Source organism: Fragaria vesca, linkage group LG1 (assembly GCF_000184155.1).
Source record: "Fragaria vesca subsp. vesca linkage group LG1, FraVesHawaii_1.0, whole genome shotgun sequence".
NCBI classification, from domain to species: Eukaryota; Viridiplantae; Streptophyta; class Magnoliopsida; order Rosales; family Rosaceae; genus Fragaria; species Fragaria vesca.
Genome location: NC_020491.1, coordinates 9,794,179 through 9,817,589, shown reverse-complemented (window position 1 = coordinate 9,817,589; position 23,411 = coordinate 9,794,179). Strand labels below are relative to the sequence as shown.

At 37.3% G+C, this 23,411-nt stretch overlaps 5 protein-coding genes across 5 annotated transcripts; 3 read left to right on the top strand and 2 right to left on the bottom strand.

Moving 5' to 3' along the window:
• Positions 1–4,271: 4,271 nt before the first annotated feature.
• On the top strand, positions 4,272–9,122 carry LOC101297966 (glutamate receptor 3.4-like). Its single transcript, XM_004289116.1, has 6 exons — positions 4,272–4,572; positions 5,451–6,790; positions 7,019–7,296; positions 7,634–7,665; positions 7,756–8,165; positions 8,411–9,122. Exons 1-6 carry the CDS (start codon positions 4,272–4,274, stop codon positions 8,870–8,872), a joined length of 2,823 nt encoding a protein of 940 aa, XP_004289164.1. The 3' UTR covers positions 8,873–9,122.
• A 526-nt stretch (positions 9,123–9,648) lies between these two features.
• On the bottom strand, positions 9,649–12,864 carry LOC101314694 (homeobox-leucine zipper protein HDG2-like). The gene is made up of 7 exons (XM_004287892.1): positions 12,565–12,864; positions 11,723–11,824; positions 11,413–11,619; positions 11,148–11,322; positions 10,729–11,000; positions 10,098–10,193; positions 9,649–9,997 (listed from the first exon to the last, which is right to left on the bottom strand). Exons 1-7 carry the CDS (start codon positions 12,862–12,864, stop codon positions 9,662–9,664), a joined length of 1,488 nt encoding a protein of 495 aa, XP_004287940.1. The 3' UTR covers positions 9,649–9,661.
• Positions 12,865–15,881: 3,017 nt separating this feature from the next.
• Positions 15,882–18,560, top strand: LOC101314124 (septum-promoting GTP-binding protein 1-like). Its single transcript, XM_004287890.1, has 6 exons — positions 15,882–16,413; positions 16,504–16,630; positions 16,839–16,935; positions 17,047–17,086; positions 17,206–17,289; positions 17,787–18,560. Exons 1-6 carry the CDS (start codon positions 16,102–16,104, stop codon positions 17,949–17,951), a joined length of 825 nt encoding a protein of 274 aa, XP_004287938.1. The 5' UTR covers positions 15,882–16,101; the 3' UTR covers positions 17,952–18,560.
• Positions 18,006–20,015, bottom strand: LOC101314407. The gene is made up of 3 exons (XM_004287891.1): positions 19,816–20,015; positions 18,917–18,996; positions 18,006–18,645 (listed from the first exon to the last, which is right to left on the bottom strand). Exons 1-3 carry the CDS (start codon positions 19,927–19,929, stop codon positions 18,576–18,578), a joined length of 264 nt encoding a protein of 87 aa, XP_004287939.1. The 5' UTR covers positions 19,930–20,015; the 3' UTR covers positions 18,006–18,575.
• Positions 20,016–21,322: 1,307 nt separating this feature from the next.
• Positions 21,323–22,519, top strand: LOC101313837. The gene is made up of 2 exons (XM_004287889.1): positions 21,323–21,533; positions 22,277–22,519. Exons 1-2 carry the CDS (start codon positions 21,378–21,380, stop codon positions 22,463–22,465), a joined length of 345 nt encoding a protein of 114 aa, XP_004287937.1. The 5' UTR covers positions 21,323–21,377; the 3' UTR covers positions 22,466–22,519.
• The last annotated feature ends 892 nt before the right edge of the window (positions 22,520–23,411 follow it).

Below are 23,411 nucleotides of genomic sequence, written 5' to 3'. Positions count from 1 at the left end.
TTCAAAAACTTGGCCATATCCCAGTAGTTACAGTATCCAGAAACTATAACAAACTATTTACAAATTGAAAGGAAATGCTCCCAATCGCATTGTTCAAGAGGGTCTTGGTCCCTCTTCTAGGAGAGTGATTCTTCTTTAGGGTCGCCGGCAGCCGTACATGAAGACACTTATAGAAGAGTTTTGATTTGTCTCCCTAGACTTTTTCCTCCTCTAGCTCATACAACCATACCTGATTGTGCATCCCATGATAGTGAGGCACAGTAGCAGCAGGACCATATCTAGGGCTGCTATCGTAAATTGTAAATTGTCTAGGGCTGTATAGCATATGTGGAGAATCTCCTATTTGGCCTTGGAAAATATCTAGCAACGAATGGGCAATATGAGCCACATACAGGGGTTTGATGCCCTTTTGAAAGCTTCAGGTAGTTTTCAGGTCACGTAAGTTTGGCACATCTTAGTCCTTTATGGTACAGGAACTAGCATAAGAACATGAATTGCTTGGCTTTTTTCTTTTCTAATAAGATATTTTGCTTCAGTTGAGGTGACACGAGGGCAATGAAGCTACGCAACCACCAAGATACGAAATTGGATTATGGTCCAACAGTGCAAACGTTGTGTGTTTACTGTTTACACACTTGTTAGGGCCTAAACCAAAGAAGAAGAAGATGTGTGAGTGCCAAGGAACACATGTATCATGTTGGCTTTCCTTTCTTAAAAGTCTCTAAAAACACAAATGGTTGGTGAAAAAAGAACAAAACTGTGTTTTATTGAAAAAAAAAAAAAAAAAAACAAGAACAAAACTGAGCAATGCCCACTCTTTTGATTTTGATTCCAGTCGGTTTATGTTCGTTTGAAACAAACTTTATTGTTGATGCCTTTGCAAATTGTGGTCACTTTGAATATGTAAAAGCAAGTTGCGAAATTTGGACTTTCTTATTCTCATAATGCTTTAAACTTCAATTCATTTAGCTTATTGTCTTGGAAAAAGAATGAAAACAAATTATTCGAATTAGTTTGTCTTTTGTGAATTATGAGGATCACATTTTTTCGGTGGTCAATATTTTTTATAAGATTGATTGCTTTGTTGAGATTACTTGCCCTTATTCACTAATTCTAATTCAGTTATCACCAAGTTGTGAAAAATGTGATTGATACTGTAATGGTGTGGAAAAAACAGTCTTATTCATATTATAGGTGAAGGGCGCACGTAATAATCCGGATTCTCTATCAAAGACTTCCCTCTATTAATCTACTATTGGAAAATGACAACAATCTTGGCACGTCTTGAAGACCCAAAATATATCTCATATATAACTTTCAGTAATCATTTTTAAATGAGCTTCAACTCTATAAATTGCATGGTTATTTTGAGGATTTAAATTCAGTTTATCCTCTGAATTTTAGGGCTAAAATCAGTTTGGTCATTGACTTTTTGTTTTAATCACGTTGGTCTTTGTACTCTCAAGCATCATCAACTAAGTCCAAAATTTTAATATGACTCCAAAAATAATATCATTTGCTGACTTGAAACTGATAGTGGGATCCACATTTGAGCTTTTTAACCTACAAAGAGGGCAAATAAACATTCTAATGAAAAAACGTCATTTGTCAAGGACCAAAGTCACCCATTTTTGTACTAAAATTCAAATTTTGGACTTAGATGATGTCATTTGAGAGTAGAATGACCAACGTGATTTTAAAAAAAAATCAAAGACCAAACTGATTTTAGTCCTAAAATTTGAGGAGGTAAACTGAATTTAGTCTTTATTTAAATATCCCTATCCAGTGATCTAGCTACTTATTTTGGGTCCAAAATCAATATCGTTGTCCTACTCCTGCCTTCGTATAAAATTGAGAAGATTGTGACTTTATCCTATCTGGTTTACTTAACTGGCAATAGTATGGTTTTGGTATGCAAGCATGTGAGAAAGTGAGAAACAGCAACTTTGATCAGGCCACCATGAAAACACTAAAGATTCTTACTAGCTTACATGACTGAACTGTCATAGCAATTGCCTCTCCGATCTTTCTTCTTCTTTCTCAACAATTATGATTATTCGAGACCAAGCCGAGTAGCCAACCGCGATTCTTTGATGCACGCACAAGCCACAAGTATTATGTACTGGATTGACCTGCAGTGGGGGAATCATAATATTGTCATTTTTTTCTTATAGACATGAAGTAGTGAAGTACTGAAATTAGTGGAGAACACAATAGTACCCTATTCCCTGATTGTGATTCCGCCATTGCTCTCACCTCTAACACAAGTCTCTGTTTACTTCCTCTGATCTCATTCGAACCACTTTCAACTGTGTCGTGATTGATGCAATGAATTCACCACTATTTTGGTCACATAATCGACACATATGCTAATATTCTCATTAACACTAGAACAAACTGGTAACGTACGGTCATTCTGTTAGTACATTTGTCGACATGTTATTAGATTCTACAAGAGAAAAAAAGAGAGAAAGGTTTTACATGCATAACGATCATGATGGTGAAGTATGTGGATGTGATGGTGGGATAATAATATCACTGTCTTCATTTGGACCCAGCTAGTCGATCAGCACCCACATCTCTTCTCTTTTACGTCTTTTTCCCAGAATCTCTAAACTGGCCTGCTATCACTATATATGCATATATTGGTAAGATGATATTTATTTTTTTGATTTGAGGGTAACATGATATTATTAGCAATACCATATATATAGACAGCATCTGGATTCTACTATGAATTATTAGGAATGTGATTCCAAAGATGCAATCTTTGTCAAGTTTAGTCATGTTATTCATTAAAGTCCAGTGTTTTTTTTCTTTGAATTGGATTAGACTCTCTCTCTCTCTCTCTCTGGTTAGCATCACGAGGTTGTGACCCAGATAATCATGATGAGCGTTTATTCTTGGAATCCATTTTTCTGGGTGGGTTCAATTCATTTCATATATAATGAATGCTGAAATCTCATCACCGGGAGCATTTAGTGTAAGAATTATTCTGTCGTCTGAAATGTTATAGTCCACAGAAGTAGTAGCCTAGTAGGGTCTATTACTCTAGATACTTGCTCTTATCTACATCTTCAAGGGAATATGAAACTGAAAATGACGATATTGATCTTAGGTTTCTGCTTTGGGTGAAAATTGTACAGTGGAAATTTTGGTCAAATATTTTCAGGATGCTTGTTGTCATGTAGAAGTAGAACGCACATCACATGTTTGATAAAAGTCATGTGTAGTATTCAGCATGTTTTCCCTTCATTTTTTAATTGAGAAGAGGATCATTCTCAGGTATTTGGCACTTTGCTTTGAGGTGTGAAAGAAGTGCATGAAACAAAAAAAAATGGGTTCCCATCTTCTTGGCTGACGTGTGTTGATCAGAACCGCAATAATTCAAAAGGGTATAATATTACGGATTCGAATTTACCAACCAACAGAGGCTGCTGGTCCTATAACCAACCAATCAGAATTCTTTCTCTCTCTCTCTTTCTCTCTCTCTCGCTCTCTCTTCTGTCTCTCTCTTCTGATTGGTTGGTCATGAGGATTCGAATCCTAATATTGCAAAGAACGTGAGTAGCCCAATTGGTGAAGACTGAAGAGCCATACACTAGTAAAGTTGGAAACTTGAGAAAGAATGATTCTTTACTTGGGTCTGGAACACTGTTGAGGTTCTCTCTCTTTTTGGCTGATAATGGGAAGGAGCTCTCTTCTGTGTTTTTGAGCATATGCTTGTACGGCCTTTATCAAAGCTCGGCCTTCAGGTAACTGAAAATGCCATCTTCCACTTTTACACAGCTTCAAATCTGTCATTTAATATAGGCTTTCTTTTTTTTTCTTTGTACTTTATCAGTCTGGCATGTGGTTGCCTCACCAACTTGTTTATATAGTTTAGTGTTTTGTTGTTTTGAGATTCCTGGCTTGATTTGGTAGTGATGATAGGAGTATAAAGTATTGAGCTTTGAGGACTAACCATTTGGAAACTTGTTCTTCTGGTTCCCAAGTGAGTATCAATTTTCTATAATCCAAGGTGGCCTGGCTTTGATATTATATAGTTTCTTCTGGATTTTTGTTGGGTATTTGGGGCAAAATCTTAGTGTTCAAGGTAAATCTTTGTATCTGATTCAGTTCTGAGAATTTTGGACTCATGTTGGTCTGAGCAGAAACTATTTATTTGTGTTTTCTTTCTTCAATCTGCCTTTGTTGACAGATTTTTGCCCCTGTAATCAATGCTGGTGTAGCCTAGTTCAAAGCTCAAGAATCAACAGAGCTCAGTAGAAATGGAGACCTTCTTGACCGATATATGCAAGGGAAGAACACTGCTTACATTGATCTTGTGTATTTGGGTGCCCATGGAAGTGATGGCTCAGGCTAGAAATGCCACCGTCTCCTCTAAGAGGCCGAGTTCTCTGAACTTTGGGGCTCTGTTTACTTTCAATTCAGCCATTGGAAGATCGGCCAAACCAGCAATCCTAGCCGCAATTGATGAAGTAAATTCTGATTCAAGTGTTCTCAAGGGGACTAAATTGAAGATTATTTTCCATGATACAAATTGCAGTGGATTTCTTGGAACTGTGGAAGGTATTTCCTGAAACTCAATTCATTTATTTCTTAGTCTGCTAAGCTTTAATTTCCCTCCATTTTTGGGATGTCAGAAAGCCAAACTGCAATTATGTTTACATTGAAAATATAGGTTTTGGAGATACTCTGAACTGGGAACGTATTTAGAAATCAAATCAATTTCTATTATAATCTTGAATTTTCATTTTATGTTTTCTTCTTATCTTTAAAGTTTAGAACTTTGGCATCATGCGTTTTGAACTTCTATGTATTGCAATGTTCATTGCTGTAGAATGTAGACTATCATGTTGATAGAATATCGTGAGGCTTTTTCTTGTTTGCACATTCTGTTTTTCAGTTGTATATTGATTAAAGGTAGTGAACTTGAAAATGCCAAGAACTCGGAGACTTGAAATATGCTAAAAAATCAGAGACTTGAAAGTACAAATGTTAATTCAGGCCCTTTTTCTTGGTCAAAGATACTTTGAATCATATCTTAAGATTTTTCCCTTGATGTTTTTTTTATAATATGCAGATGGTAGGTTTTGTGTGTTTCTTCCTGCTTGAACACTATAGTTAGCACAAGTTTCTTGATGTTCTGCTGATCTGCATTTTTGACTTTATAAGCTGAATGATCGCTGGTTCTGATTTTACTGAGTTGATATCCCTTATATCAGATATGAAGCTCAAGAGGTCTACCTTTTATTTGTTGAAGTTATATATCAATAGGACCTTCATTTAAGTTGATCCCACGCCTGACTCACTTCTTGTCTGATAACCAGTAATTTATGGATGAGAAAAGAAACAACTAGGACCATATTTATAATTGTTATCTGTGCCTTTCTTTCTCTTTTAGAACAAAACGTTATAGTGATGTCTTCCTCTCTTTCTCCATGTAGCTTTGCAGCTGATTGAAAATGATGTAGTTGTTGCAATCGGCCCGCAATCCTCTGGAATATCTCACGTCATATCCCACGTTGTTAATGAGCTCCGTGTACCACTTTTGTCATTTGGAGCAACAGATCCCTCCCTTTCTGCTCTACAATACCCGTATTTTGTTCGCACCACACAGAGTGACTATTTTCAAATGTATGCAATTGCTGATATGGTTGAGTACTTTGGATGGAGAGAAGTAATTGCTATTTTTGTAGATGATGATTATGGCAGAAATGGGATTTCTGTTCTAGGTGATGCCTTGGCGAAGAAGCGTTCCAAGATTGCTTACAAGGCTGCCTTCTCTCCTGGGGCCCCCTTAAGCGATATCAATGACTTGTTGGTGGGAGTAAACCTCTTGGAATCTCGAGTTTATATTGTACATGTAAATCCTGACTCTGGTTTGTCAATCTTCTCTGTTGCCAAGGATCTTGGAATGATGACCAGTGGCTATGTTTGGATTGCAACAGATTGGCTTCCTACTCATTTAGATTCTCTAGTACCACCTGACCCCGACAAAATGAATCTTTTACAAGGAGTTGTTGCTGTTCGTCATCATACCCCGGATACTGATCTCAAAAAAAGTTTTGCATCTAAATGGAACAAACTAAAACATGAAGGGAGTCCAGGCTTCAATTCTTATGCTCTCTATGCATATGACTCTGTTTGGTTAGCAGCCCGTGCCCTTGATGTTTTTCTCAATGACGGAGGGACTGTATCTTTCTCTAATGACCCAAAGTTGAAAGATACAAATACAAGTGCACTGCACTTATCATCACTCCGAATATTTGATGAAGGCCAACATTACTTGCAGACAATTCTTAAGATGAACTTCACAGGTGTAAGTGGTCAGCTTCAGTTTGATCTGGATAAGAATTTAATTCATCCAGCTTATGACATTCTGAACATTGGTGGAACTGGATTTCGTAAAATTGGTTATTGGTCAAATTCTACTAGTCTTTCAACAACTGAGCCAGAGATATTATATGAGAAGTCTTTAAATACGTCTGGCAGCACTCCACATCTTTATAGTGTTATATGGCCTGGTGAAACTATAACCACACCTCGGGGATGGGTATTTCCCAACAATGGCAAGCCACTGCGTATTGCTGTGCCTGACCGAGTAAGTTACAAAGAGTTTGTGTCTAAAGACAAGAGTCCTCCTGGGGTCAGAGGATATTGTATTGATGTATTTGAAGCTGCTATAAACTTATTGCCTTATGCTGTGCCACGCACATATGTGTTGTACGGAGGTGGCAAGAGGAATCCCCAGTATAATGATCTTGTATCCCAAGTTGCTCTAAATGTGAGTATCTTGGTCCAGTCTTTAGCTTTTCAGTTTGTGGTGGAAAAACTTACCTATATAGATAAATGTCTGCTTTAGGATTAATTTTAGATGCTAAATCATTTTAACTGTATGTCTTCCAGTTATCATTTCTTGATAAAGGACTGTTGGAAGTGTATTATCCAATGACTAAATGGGCTTGGTTTGGGATTTCTGGATTGCTGACTAATGCTCACTTCTGTTTTGCAGAACTTTGATGCAGCTGTTGGGGATGTTACAATAACTACTAATAGGACAAGAATGGTTGATTTTACACAGCCTTACATGGAGTCGGGACTAGTTGTAGTTGTTCCAGTCAAACAGGTAAAAACAGACACTTGGGCATTCCTGAAGCCATTCACTTATCAGATGTGGTTAGTCACCGGTGCATTCTTCCTTCTTGTGGGAGCCGTTGTTTGGATTCTTGAGCACAGGATTAATCACGAGTTCCGTGGTCCACCGAGGCAACAGCTCATGACTATTTTTTGGTTAGTATGTTTTACATCATTGAGGCCTCTGATTTGTTGAGACTTTATGATTCATGTAGTCACAAGGTGTCTTTCTGGAAAGGAAAAATGTCCAAATTCGCTAATTGGTGACCTAGATGTTGCCTGGGTGCCTATTAAAGCACTTGGTGTTTTATTTGAAAACAAAAAAGTCCTGAAAATCATGATTGTGTTTGATATGCGCAGAAATTGGCATGACAATGAAATTGGTGAATAACTTCAAATTTCTGTACTTGACCATTTTGGAAGTATTCTTTAGCTGCTTGCAGATTTTTGCTTTTATTTGTGTAATTTTACTAAAACTGCTTTTGCCTTGCAGGTTTAGTTTCTCAACGATGTTCTTCTCACATAGTATGTACTTTCTGCTTAATCTTCATTAATTTCAGTAATGTCACTTCCTCTTGGGCACTTCTAACATCATCTATGACTGAATTGGCTCAGGGGAGAACACAGTGAGCACTCTAGGACGGCTGGTGCTGATTATATGGTTGTTTGTGGTGTTGATTATCAATTCGAGCTATACAGCTAGTTTGACATCGATCCTCACTGTACAACAGCTGGCATCACGAATTGAAGGGATAGACAGCTTGATATCGAGTAATGATCCAATTGGAATCCAAGATGGGACATTTGCACGGAAATTTTTGGTTGATGAGCTGAACATAGCAGAGGCTAGACTTGTTACCTTAAAAACCATGGAAGACTACGGCAAAGCCCTTCAGAATGGGCCAAAACGTGGCGGAGTAGTTGCCATTGTCGATGAGCTTCCTTATATTGAGCTGTTTATGACCTCCACCAAGTGTGCATTCAGGATTGTTGGGCAGGAGTTTACAAAAAGCGGATGGGGATTTGTAAGTATTAATATACTCTAATTTCTGATTTAAAAGCCTCCATATCACCCCTATAAAATGGAACAGATATAGCATGAGAAATTGTTCATCTAGAATCGTACTGCCTTCAATTATTATACAAGTGGATGAGGTCAGACATGAAAATTCAGAGTATGCATGGTTTAGTCCATATGTTTAGTTTTAGTCAATGATGCATTTCTATTGTGTCACAAAACAGCCTTCTCATAGTCTCTCGACTTTCTCAGGCATTCCAAAGGGACTCTCCTCTTGCTGTTGATTTGTCAACTGCCATTCTTCAACTCTCGGAGAACGGTGACCTCCAAAAGATCCGTAATAAATGGCTTGGGAGTAGCGAGTGCTCTATGCAACCCAATGAACATGATGCAAACCGACTATCACTGACAAGCTTTTGGGGCTTGTTTCTTATATGTGGAATTGCATGCGCCATTGCTCTTGCTGTGTTTTTCTGTAGAATCTTATGTCAATACCGCAGATTTAGTCCAGAGGCCATCGAGAGGGATGTTGAGGAAATTGAACCTGCTCCCAGATCTAGTCGACGCTCACTCCGGGTAACTAGTTTCAAGGACTTGATGGATTTTGTAGATAAGAAAGAAGAAGAGATCAAGCATATGCTCAGGAGAAAGAGTAGTGATAACAAACAAGAAGCTAGCCCAAGCACTGATGGCAAGTCCCATTCACCCTCTTAAAGACAATTTCAGCTGGTTGATTTTCCAGCACGTCCTCCCTCCTCTGGTAACTACACTGTTAATCATGATTTTATCTGTTCTAATATATAATTTTCTCCCTCAGCCCAAAATTAGGTAATTAGAATAACATTACATGGTTTATAGAAAGAAAAGGAAAACAATGAGCAAGGGAATCTCGATTAGTTGTAGATAAATTTTTGTTTTGCACAATAATGCTTCTAGTCTTTATTCTAATTGAATCAGAGTTCCACATTATGTAGATAAACTCCTGTGAAATTTGCCCAGAAAGTTTGAGTGTTCTGCTTGGCTTACACCAGTAGCAATTCCTTTAATTTGTGATGATTCCACAGCAAACATAACAATTGTAAGAACATTGATAGAAGGGATATTTGTTTCAAAGAGCTTAAATCCCACTTAATTGAGGCAAAACTGTAATCCTTAGTACAAAGTTAACAAAGTTGAAAAGAAACAAAATTACAACTCAGAAGTACATAAGGTCTAGTAGCTTAATTTTTTTTCTTTGATTTGTTCAAGACTTCAACTTCCGAACCCCTCTAATCCTTTAACGATCATGTAGGGTGCTCTCTTGGCTTCTCCCCTCTTTTGGATTAAGCAAAATTCCTCACCACCTTGGTTGCTTCTTTCCTTTCTCTTCACTTTTCTAAATACTGTGAAAAGATATACAAACAATGATCAGTAATGCTTCAAATCAAGTAGATGAAATATTAGTACAACAAAAGTAAGAACATAATTACCTACGGAAACTGTTGAGGCAGCAAGAAGAGCTGGTCATGCTTCATTGTCCAAGGACAATGAGGCCTTCATCTGCTCCACCGTGCCAACTATGAGGATCTTAGCTGGTGCCATAGACCCCTGAGAGAGTCTCGCGGTGGGAACCGAATCCACCAGAAACTGGAAGGCCACAGTCAACATGGACCCTCCAGTTTCAGGTTCTGGGAGTATAGCACACCCAGATGGCAGCAGGGCTACGTAGTCAGGATCGCTGCCACTAAGCACGGTGTTCACAGAAACTATGTCCAAAGGCGCATAGATTACATATGATGCCGTGTGGTCAGTGCAGCTCTCCTGCAGTATGAGCATGTTGCTCTGCCTAGAATCGGCACTCTGCAAAATAAAATTTAAATTCATCAGGGTAAGTAAAGTAAAAAGTATTGTAAGCATGTAACTAAATAACATGAACAACGAGAAGGGGATATGAACATACATTTATCCGAAGTAGTGACACGCAGTTCCCAGTGTCACGTCCGTTGGCTATGTGTGCCATTTCCTGCACAACGCCACCATTGCAGAGGATATCCCTCTGCATCAAACAGGAGCAAAAAATAGAACTGGTAAATTGAACTTATCCGTGGAACACTACGCTTTTATAGTCTTATTTCAGCAAATGCGGATGCATTTCTGTATCTTGGATCTTGAATTTTCACCTAGAAAATTCCCATAGTAGGTGGGATGTGAAAATGATTTTCTTCCTTTCTGTACAATTACTTGAAGTGTGCATGGTCCCCATATATGCCTGTTTTCTAATGGTAATACTTTCTGTGCATACCAGAATACTAACCATATGATTATATGAAGCATATATATGGGAAATAATCTCAGAAAGTTTCTCATTTCTGGCCAATTCGGAATGTAATCTTCCGATTAAAGAAAGTTATTGACAAGGTTCATGTATTAAAATTGGTCAAGATATGATACATATCACTGATATCAGATGCATATGTCTACCTAACAATAGCAAAACATATCCAAAATGCATGAACATTCATATTTTAGAAAGGCAGTAATTATACAAATTTGGCAACTCCATGATCATTACTGAAATGTAATTCACGTACCTGATTTCGGGAGTTCTTATCACAAAGGAACTTGAAGACCCTTGTCGGGGGGACAGGAAGCCGGAATGAGGTTGCAGCAGTGAGCACAATGCCCTGAGGCCTTCCTGGATCATGCGCATTCTTTTGGGTCATCACACAAACATCATCAGCACCTGTTCCAGACAGCGTCGTCCATATATGAGTTGTAGATGCACTCACTCCAACACAGAAACTTCTAACCATTCTCTGGGCCAGCTTCAACATGCTCTTCCTCCCTTCTTCAGCTGTTATCGCTAATTAACCATGCATTTAAAATATATACAATATCGATTAAACAAACTGTCTAAATAACAAAATTTAATCTAGGGTTCTTAATATAACTAGTCTCTAGACACTCATGAGTATCACTACTTATTAGTTAAATGTGATCAAGTACATACCATACACCTCAACGGTAGGGATGCTTGTCGCCGAGGCTCTGGCGAGACGCTCACATTGGCGGTCCAAGGTGGCGACCCATTTTTTCGCACCGAATGCAAGGCCAGAGTTAACCAGCTGCTTGTACAGATTGTGAACTCTTCTTTCATCCACTCGGACATGTTCAACCCAAGTAACCTAATGCAGGCACCAAAGTTTCCAAAATGAAATCAATCTGATGCAAATTAGCATATGTACATATACTGATCATGTACAGAGAGTTCAAACCTTTGAGTATCCATTTGGCATTTCTTGGATGAGACAACCAGAAGGTCTTCTTTGACAGGATTTCAGAGCAGAAGTATAGCCGAGTTGCTTGTCCAAGGAGACATCAACCACTGCCCAAGTGCCATCAACATGATGCTTACAGTACCTCACAAAATAACTCTCGCGAGTTGGAACCAATGGAGATGGTACTTGGAATTCTGCTGTCATCTGCCAAATTACTAATACACATGCATTCATGATAAAGGAGAACTGTCTTGAATATAGCATAATGCATAGTTGCATACAACTATCTAAACACTAATAAGCATACCACTTGCCAGGCTCCATTGTAGTTTCCTTCTGCTCCAGCTGATAGCACATCCAGAGTCGTAGCCCTTGATACAATCCCCGAAAACACAGTTGCCCATTGATTCTAAATCGTAAACACAAAAGAAGAACAGTTTACTATTAGGGGTCCCATGCATGTACTCGTGTATTTCTGAGGCATCAAATTGTGTACATATTCATAAATGCTTCCGAATATTACATTCATACTATCAACATCTCTAATAAAAGAGTTTTGATTTAAAACAAATGACATCGTAAACCATATTCAATCTGAATTTGTGTATCTGTCCTTATAATTAGAACAATCACATTAGAATTTGACATGTTTAAACAACATATTCCTATATGTTAGACACATGAAACGATCCGATCTAAATCTAACAATGTGGTTATCTTAAAGGATAAGAGCACATGTTCAAAATAACTGTCACATTTTTTTTAGATGTGGATCAATCTAAACCTAATTGTAAAACATGGAAGAACACGTGTTTAAACCATGTAGTATTGAAACATAGATCGATTTAACAATATTACACGTATTGTGACAGTAAATTCTAATATTGTTAGACCACGTGCATGGATCGATCTAAATCAAATAATATCAAATAATAGTAATTGTATTAAGGAATATAACATGTGTTCAAATAATACATAGATCGATCCAAAAACATTAATCGTAACTCGATCCTAAACCCTAAACTACGATCAATTGTTACAACATGTGGACAAAACAAAATTTGACAACATAGCTTTGCAACCATAAGAATATCATGCAGATATACTCATATATACATGCAGGTAGTTCAATTGAATAACTAAACTTACCTCATCCATGAGAATCTCAACAAGCTTATTGTGGTTCATGATGACAACAGCACTCTCCCGCGAAGCTTCACATTTGAATCCAGATTGGTTTGGCACAATTTCACGAGGAAATGTTCGAATGTACTCATCTTCATTGAGCACAGCGGTTGATCCATCAATGCTATTCATCCACAACGGTTCGCCAATTTGAGCCATTCGGATCAGCTCCTCCATCGCTGCAACTGCAAGCTCAATAATCTTTGGCTTATCTGCCTCATTAGGTGCGCTTACAGATCGCATGATGGTTCCTGGAGTATGCATGTCTGAGTTTATTAAGAAGCTGTGGTGAGGATTGGTAGCAATGTTTCTCACTCTAAGAACAAATGGACTGCGGTGAGGAGGAATTGGAGAAGATATATATCAGATATATATAAGAGGGTACGTAGTTCCCCACTGGCATGCCGACGTATTCTTTGCAGCAATTGCTGATATTTTATCAATCTGGAAAGAATAGGAAAGTAGTTAATTGATTAGAAATGGAGATGTATAAGCTTATCATTAGACCACTATGCATGAATCATATGATTTTGTAAATACAAAATAGGTAAAGTATCTCCTATTTGAAGAATGTGGTTTAAATTCAAATTCCAATATCTCTAATTTTTGGTTTTTGACAACCCATAAATGTTTACCTAGTTAGCAACCACCAAATAGTTATACTCAATCATTATTGTATGATAAATTTAAAGGTAGAGGAATAGTTGAGTTGTTTTAATTTTCACCCTTAAATGTAAATCTAAAACGGACCGAGCTTAATTTATTTGCTCAATTGCTAACCACGTAGTGATTTGTACTGGTTTATAACGAGGTGTGATGTAATGCGCTTGACAAATGGTTTATATTTTATTAATTTGTTTACAAGTTTTTCTAGCCTTACATGCCTCTACACAAGTCTCACCGGATGATGCTCCATTGATCGAACATCTCTTCGATAGCCACTTTCGGCCTCCACAAGTAAGACATGATGCATTGCACAATGTCTCTCAATATCTAATAACAGCTAAAATGAATTTCGGTAAATAATGAATTTCAGGCAGGAAAAATGACATACCTAACCGGGAAAATGACATCTTCAAACGGGGCAGCTCCGGCCTCGTGATAGTGAATACACGTGATAGATTCATGGGGCTAGACAAGTGATTATGCGTGATTGTACCACAATTGCATGATAGACAGATAGGGGCTAGATGAATGATTTTGTCATGAAATGCGAGATTGATCATTTGAGTATATGTATATATATATACACACACATAGCTGATCAGGTGCGGACGTCCGCACCAAAGTTTTGGTGGATTTTCATTTTTGCACCACTTCCCGATCGAATTTCCTCAAATTTCCTTCTAGACATATATAGATCATCTTGTGTAGATCATCTCTGCAAAATTTCAGCCAATTTGGTGATCGTTAAGGCCCTCAAAATCGAAAAACAAATTGACGGCCTGTATTCTGTCCGGTTCAGGTATATAACAGAAAAACGCAAGTTTGAAGGCCTTAACGATCACCAAATTGGCTGAAATTTTGCAGAGATGATCTACACAAGATGATATAGATATGTCTAGAAAGAAGTTTGAGGAAATTCGATCGGAAAGTAGTGCAAAAAATGAAATCCGCACCAAAAAACTTTGGTGCGGACGTCCGCACCTGAACAGCTTTGTGTGTGTGTGTGTATATATATATATATATATATATATATATGTTTACTTAATTGTGAGAGTACCGGAGTTTACGTAGTTTTATTGTTGCTTTTCAGGTTAATTACTTCGGTAATGTTGGGTTTCTATTGTGAGGTAACGAGCTTGATAGACTATAGCTTATCGTCGATTGTTCTAATGATACAAACTTTATTAACTTCTATTTTCACAACGTTCAATCCATATTCTGGTTCTCTAAGTCCTCCTGATGATGACATAATACTCGAAAACTGAATACAAAATATCAAGCTGCTTTTTTATATTTAAGAATCAAGATCGCCTGGATTTTTCTAAACCCCGTGTTGGCGTACGTGTTGGGCATGAAAGTGATCGATCGACTTTGAAGTTCTACCCGACCTAGCTTATAGTTTGATGTTGAAAGTTTTCATGCATGTTAACTAATGTAACGAAATATTAAATATATCCATAGTAGCCCTACCTACACTAGAAAAGACCCATTGATCGAAATTTCTGTAACTATGTTAGGTTGATTAGAGATTCTCACAAGTTCGCTATAGCTAACAGAACACACTGCTTTGAGGTACACTAATAATTAATTAAGCTTAATTAACTTTGAGTTCTCAATCAAATTTGTTAGGTGATCGACATCGAGGGATATTCGATTGATTGACGACGTGGGAAGAGTACTGTTTGACAACGATATCATCATACAACGATCGATATCTTAATGTTCCATTAGAAATTAGCAAATTAATTAAAAAGCTAGCTACCGGAGTTGATGAGGACTTGAATTAATGCCTCTTTCACTTAAACCCAAGTTTGTCAATGAACTCTTAGCCATATTATTCAAAATATATAATCTAAAGTATATATATCAACCCCGAGTTCATATCTTCAAGAACTCAAAAATTATAGTATTCGATCTGTTTCTGTCCATTGCACTCACATGGACTGATTGGTAATTTTCTGGTGCAAACGCACTTACAATTTGCAAAGAAACCAGAAAGTAAGTTTTTATTGAGGCCAAAGCTGTTTGGTATAATCGGACAGAAAACTCGTCCAATTTAAATACATGGGGAGTGTATTGTATTCAGAAAACTCACTTCTTTTTTCACTGAATGATTGAGGATTTGAGGATAGACGAATAAATCATCTATATATTGCTCAATTGTATTAATAAAAGAAAGAAGAAACAAAGGAGGGGACTGGAAACCAAAACCTTCCGATATAAATGACAGACTAGCTTAACCGAAATTAAGGCATACTCACATTTCTCACATTTATCTCATCGCAGATTTACGTTTATCTCATAGTTACTATTTAAGGGAAAAAACAGGCCAAACCTAATCCAGTAGCTGCAAACATGAAAAACAAGAGCAAAAACGGTGAGTTCTAGATCATCTTTGTTTTTGGCCAACCTTGCTTCTCAATCCAAATGGACGTCCAAGATAGAAAGCCAAGATTTGTAGCTAATCTCAGACGGCAATTAGGACTTCCTATTTGGATTTTGCAAGTTTGTTCACATTGTTACCGGTCAACTGTCCCGTTAAATCAGTCATATTGATAGCAACAGGTAGTTGTAACTGAAAAAAATATATATGAAAGAAAAAAAGGATTGAGAATCGGAAAAAAGAAAAATGCTAAAAATACCATCAAGTAATGAAAATATGAGAAGCTTGAGAAGCTCGCTTTCATTTTTCATGGCCAACAAACACCAAGAGCTAGCCGATCACTAAGCCTTGTTGTTGAGGCCATCTCCCCAGGATCACCATCCATTGTTCTCTTTAGATAAAAACAAACGTTGCCTAGTTCCTTGTTTCCTCTTCGCTCCGAGAGAGAGATAATGATCCAGTACACCCTCCGGCGAAGAGTTCACCGTCGAGTTTTGGTTCTCCGGCGTTGCATTAAACACGTCATGGATAGGATTATTACGTGCTGTTTAGGAAAGCCGGTTCACTACCGCATGCTGCCGATCTCGGTTATGACTCCTCCTTCCAGCTCTATCGCTAGCAGCCCCGTCGACACACCTGTCCCGGCCGTCCGGCGTCAGAAGTCGTTGACGGTTAGCAGTGGTCGGGAAAGCGTAGACTCCAACCTCGTCTCCTTAAAGATTAGTCTGTTGGGGGATAGCCAAATCGGAAAAACAAGCTTTTTGGTACGTAATTTTTTCATGTATACCAATAGAAGACATTTCATCTTATATGTTTTGTGATGAAGCTTGATTGAAATTTTTTGATCATTGAAGGTAAAGTACGTAGGAGATGATGATGAGAAAGCAGAAGGAGAGCCACAGACCACAGGGTTAAATTTCATGGATAAAACTCTCAGGGTCAGAGACGCTCGGATTTCGTATAGTATTTGGGAAGTTGGAGGTAATTTTATCACCGGAAAGTCTCTAGCTACTACCATTCATCAGAAGTAATGTGGTTAATCAAACACATGCCAAGCGAGGGCCCTCTATCTAGTCATGTGATACAGGACCTCTCGTCTTGTTTCTCCTAACTAGTTTCATTCTATATCGAGTTCTTCTTAAGTCACAATCAAACTTTTGATAATGATCTGTGCTTGATTTTGGTGTAGATGATAGGAAATCCCAGGACAATTTGCACGTTGCTTGCAAGGATTCCGTAGCAATTTTGTTCATGTTCGACTTGACAAGTCGGGTTACGTTGAATAGGTGAGTTTCACTTTCATTGTTTATGCTGTATTGATTGGCATTCTTGATCACCTTGATAAAATAGGAAACTTGACTTCATATCCATGGAAATTTTTGTTTCTGTGATTGCAGTATTCCAACATGGTATAACCGAGCCAGGAAATGGAATCAGGTAAATTTCAATGCACTGTATTTCTATATCTACGAAGCAAGGTGCATCGATTTTTTCCGAAATTCAAAATTTCCAGGTTTGAGATAAATATTCTTGTCTTTGCATGGTTGTTTTTGCAGACGGCAATCCCAATATTGATAGGAACAAAATTCGATGACTTCATCCAGCTCCCATTAGATTTGCAATGGGCAATCGCAAGTCAGGTAAGAAATAACAAAGACAATTAATTAAGAAAGCATATATTATTCTTCAATTGCTTGATCTTTATTCTAGCCCCAGATACTTGTAGGAAAAGAACACGAAAAATATCTATTATTCATGGTTTACAAGTTTCTGAGTTGTTTTGTCAAAGAATACCAATTATTGGGGGCTAATCTTGTTGGTAAAGCTTGAAGGAAGTAATGTTCTAGAACTAGCAAGAGGATGGACACATGTAGGTCAATGCTCATTAGAACAATTCATGCAATATGAGCACCAACTAACTACATTAAGGAATTCTTTTAATACAAAAGTTAAGGCAAGCATGGAGGGGACAATGACTCTTTCATTTGAATTGATTCACCAACTACTAGATTGATGTAGAATTCATACCTGCCACCCACTATGAACAATGAACTGAGTCTGTTGGGTTCTTGGGAAAACTAAAATAAATTGATATGAAATTGTGTTGATTAGGTCTCTATGTTAACTGTGACTGCAGGCAAGAGCTTATGCAAAAGCACTCAACGCAACACTTTTCTTTTCGAGTGCAACCTACAACATAAATGTGAACAAGATCTTCAAATTCATCACAGCCAAGCTCTTTGACTTGCCGTGGACTGTCGAGCGAAATCTGACCATTGGAGAGCCGATTATTGATTTCTAGCCCTTGTACTTCTTTTGCAGATAGCAGGTTCTCTCTAACCACAGAAATCGTAAACAGTAATCTGGTTCCCGGATTTTTCATAGTTCTTCAGCTCGATGACAGTTTGAGTTCTTTCGTTTTGATGATTTTGGAGAAAGGCAGAGGCAGAGAGAGCCCACATCTCCAGACACGAATTAGGTCAATTTTTAAGAGTTCAAAAACACAAATCAAACAACAACAAAAGGCATGCCTTTTCCTACAATGCAGTAATATTCATCACCATGCGCATCAAAGTATAGTTAGTTGGTTGTCATCTACATTTCTTAAAGTGACCATGAAGATCCTAATAGAATAGCTGACAAATGGTTTCAAACTTTCAATGGGAGAGCTACCAGTGCAGAAGAAAGCAATTACAGTACGTATAGTAAATGAAGACATTTAAAGTTGAATTCTGTAGAGTACATGGTGTGGACAGAATCGTAGGCTGTTGGGTTCAACTGTATGTATTAAAGATTTAAAACAAACAAACCCATAATCTAAAGCACATTCCAATCATATTATTTAGCAAATGCAACACAAGTTTGGAAATTTTGAGACAGAAAACGTAAACAGAGGATTATTTTTTCAAGCAAAGATACGAGGACTTCACTCAAGTTTCACCTCCTTTGTGGGAGGATCGAGCTGCAAATATGTATATGGCTCTGTTGGTTCCTCCCTGCAGAAGAGCACAAACGATTCAGATACCACACATTTCAATCATATAATAGCATGTAGTTTACTAACAGGTAGATAGAGGAGCCTTCAAATAAAGGTGTCAATATGGCTCCAGTCAATGACTCAATACATAACAAGCTCTAAGGAGCAACATCACAATGAGACACGCTAACCATTGTTAATGTTTACAGCAAAATGTAGTTAAAACTCAATTGATAGTTTGAAAAGGAAAAATGATCCCATAATAGTACATTGGAAGGTCGATATCATACCCAGGTTTAGATCGCATGCATTGATAGAAGAGCTTGAATGGCCCTGGGACTGTCTTAAAGGGGTTTCCCTCAAAACAAGCCTACATAATACACAGACAACATTAACTGATCAGATTAGGAGTGAAGACCACTATTGTTGATTTCTAACATTTCAAATCAACGAGTCCAAGCAGTATTAACTTGACTTTGGCATTAGCCAGGGCAAAGAGATTTTAAATTCCTTCGAATCAAAGCCACCATTTATATCACCAAATCAAGCATGAAACTAAATGACTTCATCAGTTCTTCACATTGAAGATAGAACCTTATGCTTGTGAGCTTTCTCCTCATTTTAACAAACCAGCACCTGAACTCCCTTCTCCTCATCCAGTCATCCCTTATGTACTATCTACTTGTTACTGCTCCATATTAAACAACCTTAGGACTAATACCATCGAGGATAGGTGTACTATCTAGTAAATGTTACTTGATACAATCTTTGATCCATTAACAAATTCATTCAATACCGACAGACAATCAGTTAAAGATTGTTTCGACAAAAAATATGAGCCGGGAACGCGAAATCCAATCACACATGAAATGTACTTCAGCTGAAAATCACTAGCATTCAATTTCCCATACTCCAAAACTCACAACCATACAACTCAAGTTACTCAACCTATTCAACGAAGCCGGAAAGTACATTTCAGCTGAAAAAAAAAAAAAACAGCTGCATTATCTTAATTTAGCATAAACCCACAAATTGAAACCCAAAACACACATACACAGAGCAATCAGAATCTCAATTACGCCAAGAAAGAACCCAAAAACTCCAACCCAGAATTCAAACATTGCCTATAAACAATAACTGGATTTCTCAGATAAAGCATCAAACTTGGTCATAGGCTTTGTGTTCTTACTTGGATGACGTCCTCAGCTCGGTCATTGCAGCGATGGGCCTTGGGCTGACGATGGTCTCCCTCCGGCGTGCCCCATGGGCTCTCTCTTCTCGGCACCGGTCGAGTCTCGCTCATCGCTAATTCACTTTCTTCTTCAAGCTTCAAACTTTGATGATTTCAGTCCCAAAAAGGCAGAGCTTTGTATATGACAGTATTACACTGATCAAAACGATGGCGTTTCGCTCTATACCTTTTATTTATTTATTTTTATTGAGGGTATAACTACATTTCTAGTCCTTGCGATTTTATTGATTTCTGTTTTCACCGTAGATAGTTTTACTCTGTTCTATTGGGACCATGAGTTTCACTACCATTTGCAATCAGACCCTTTCTCTTAGGGATGGAAGTTCTTGCAAGAATAATTATTGTATGCATCAGTGGCGGATCCAAGATCCGAAGACGGGGTGGGCTACGTATTAAGCCGTTTCCGTGTATTTGTATGTTGGGCGAAGTCCAAATTTTTTTGGGTGTATAACTATGCAAAAATGTAGGACGAGATGAGCCGAATAAGTATCATTGAAACGAACATAGCAAATTACCATCAAACTTGTGCTGTTGTGCAATGAAATGGTTAGAAAAGGAGAGCCAAATACTTCAAAATTTCAGTCCTCCAAAGCTCGGGTGGACTTAACGAAGTTAAACATATGCACTTGCAAGAATAAAAACAACTTATACGTAGTTTTTTTTTTATCATTTCAAATTCTCAGTGGGGCTTGAGCCCTACCAAGCTTGCATTTGGCTCCACCCGTGATATGCATGGCGGTGTAAATATATGGTGTAATATTAATCATTCTTAACTATTTATATGTGAGGACTAACATGTATTTGTACAAATGTTATATAATCTTGTCTTTTCACACGGTATGTATAGAATTGAAGATCTTCCGAAGTTTTTGGTATCAAAGTTTACATTATCTTTTTTGTTGAAAAGAGAAAAGAAAAAAGGTTTACGTCTTTGGCAAGCCACCCAACAATTGTTATTGTGATTCACAAAAACGGGAAATTTCACTTCTTATGCTTATAGTTTATAGGCTAGTAAAGAACAATTATCTTACTACATACATACATCATACATCCTGAGGTTCTAACTATGAATCTTCTTTCTCCCTAAATAAAAATTGTGAAGAAAAAAAAAATTACTTTATATAGCCAATGGTTTTTATGAAATGAGTTATCCATCATCAGTTTTTACAAACAAGCTCATTTGTGTGAGCGACCTAGTGAGTCAAATCATTCCATATAAATTGCCCCATGTGTTAATTCTAAAGGTTCTAAACTTTCAAGATCCTCTTTTTGCTACCAATCCTTTCTACCTAGGCGATTTTCCTCTCAGAAATTGGCACCAAGCAACCAAAATGGGCGCTCTTGTCAAGCTCATGGATGCTTTGCTCTTCATCTTGCTCCTTGCGATCGCTTTCAAAATCCCATTGCTTAAAGGGCAAGCATGCCTCCCAATCACCCTCTACCCCGATTGTCTCGTTGAACTCCGGAGCTGGTATGCCGGAGAGGTTGGCGACTACCTCATGACGGAGACGCCGGATTTCTACATAGGGATCATATGGGTTGAGCTTCTCTTTCAATGGCCTCTGGTGCTTGTGAATCTTTATGGCATTTTGGCAGGGAAGCATTGGTTCAACACCACCTGCTTGAGTTATGGCATTTCTCTATTCACTGGGATGGTAACAATTAATTCTTTACTAGTACCATATCAACGTTAAATTTATAAATTCATCACTCGTAAAAAAAGTATTTACATTTATATGGAGCCCTCAAGGACCATTAGGATGAAGACTAATTGATAACTTTTTGTTTCTACCCGTTTTTTTGATCATTTTCTAAATCAACAGTTAGAGTAACTTTAGCAGACTCTCTATTTTAGCTTTTAGCTATTTTAAAAAGCGTGTTTAGTTTTTTTTTTGATATTTTCGGAGCTCCAGCCAGACTAGCCAAAGTTTAGCTATTATGACTTTTAGCTATCTTGCTAGCTAAATATAGAGAGCGAGATGACTCATATAAGGCTAGATATAATTTAATACACTGCTTATAAAATATTTTACGTGATATATAAATATATTAATCTTTATTTGAAGAATAATGTTGATGTGATGCTAGTTAAAATAGAGAGCATTGATGCAGACGTATTTCTAAAGTGGCTAGCCAAAATGACATTTTAGCTAATTTGACTAAAATTTAACTTAAAAATGACTAACATTGCTAAAGATGCTCTTACATGTTTACATATTCATGTTTGGAATCATTTATGCAGGTTAATTTGGAACCAAATTGAAAACTGTTAAGGAACTAGATGTTTGATTTTGCATGTTAGTGTAATTTTTTCTTTCAGCAACATAAATCATTTTTGCATGATTATCTTTTTATGTATCTTATTCAAACATGTTGATACATATCCATGCATTTTCAGGTTCCAATATTTGCAGAACTCACAAGATCAGGAAGGGCACCGGAAAAGTTGTTGACGGTGTACTATACGTTCTTGAGTTTGGGTGTTCTTGCCATACTTCGTGGATTGCTTCCCAACTCATCAACAACCAAGTTCTCTTCTGCAACCTTTGGCAAGAGACCTGCCTCGGGTAGGAAGAAGAGAGTTTGAACGTTAACCTGCGACCCTAAGTAACCAGAAGTTTATAATCATCATCTTCTCAAAAGACATCATCTTCTCAAAAGAAAAAAGTTTATAATCATCCAAAGAGCATTTGTATTCCGTCCATTGTGACTGCCATTTCTCTCTTTCCTAGTTAAGACTTAAGAGTTAATTTGATTGTTGCATCTAGAAGAAACATAATTCAGGAACAAATGTTTCATTTTGTAGGCTGGTATATTCTGTAAGAGCATCTCTAACAGCTTTCTTAAAATTTCTTCAAATAGAGAAGCAAAAGTCAAAATCTTCAAAAAAAATTATTTGCTCTAACTCAAACAGCTTCCCCATTTTGGAGACTTTGGCATTAATTACTAAAATTAAATATTATACATCATTTTTAATTATAACAAAAAAGAAATATTCTATATCTTATTATAACAATAAAATACTCAATAATATATTTTATATTTTTTTTCTTCTCATTGGAGCATGTGAGAAATTTATGACAATGCTAATTTCGATAATTTGGGAAATGAAGGCTTTGCTGCAAATTTGGGGAATGAATGCTTCTCTTTCTTCTCCATCCCTATTTTGGGAAATGAGATGGGAAAGCTGTTGGACCTAAAAACAGCTCTATATTTCCAAAAATTGAGAAGTTTAAGAAAATAGAGAAGTTGTTGGAGATGTAGTCCATATAATTACATTACAAATGTTATTATGCACTGTTGGGTTCCACGCATCTCCGAGGTTTGAATTTAAAAACAAAAAATAAATATGTTCTGATAGGTCAAAAAATGGTCCGCCAACTGTTTTGTTTCTAACACCAACCTTAAAAGTTCTAAAATATTTCATGTTTGTCCGATTGATTTTGGGCATGTTCTAAAACTTTCATGTATCAAGAACGTATATGACCTGATCAACTGATTCCGGTAGAATTAATGAGACTTTATTTGTGGGT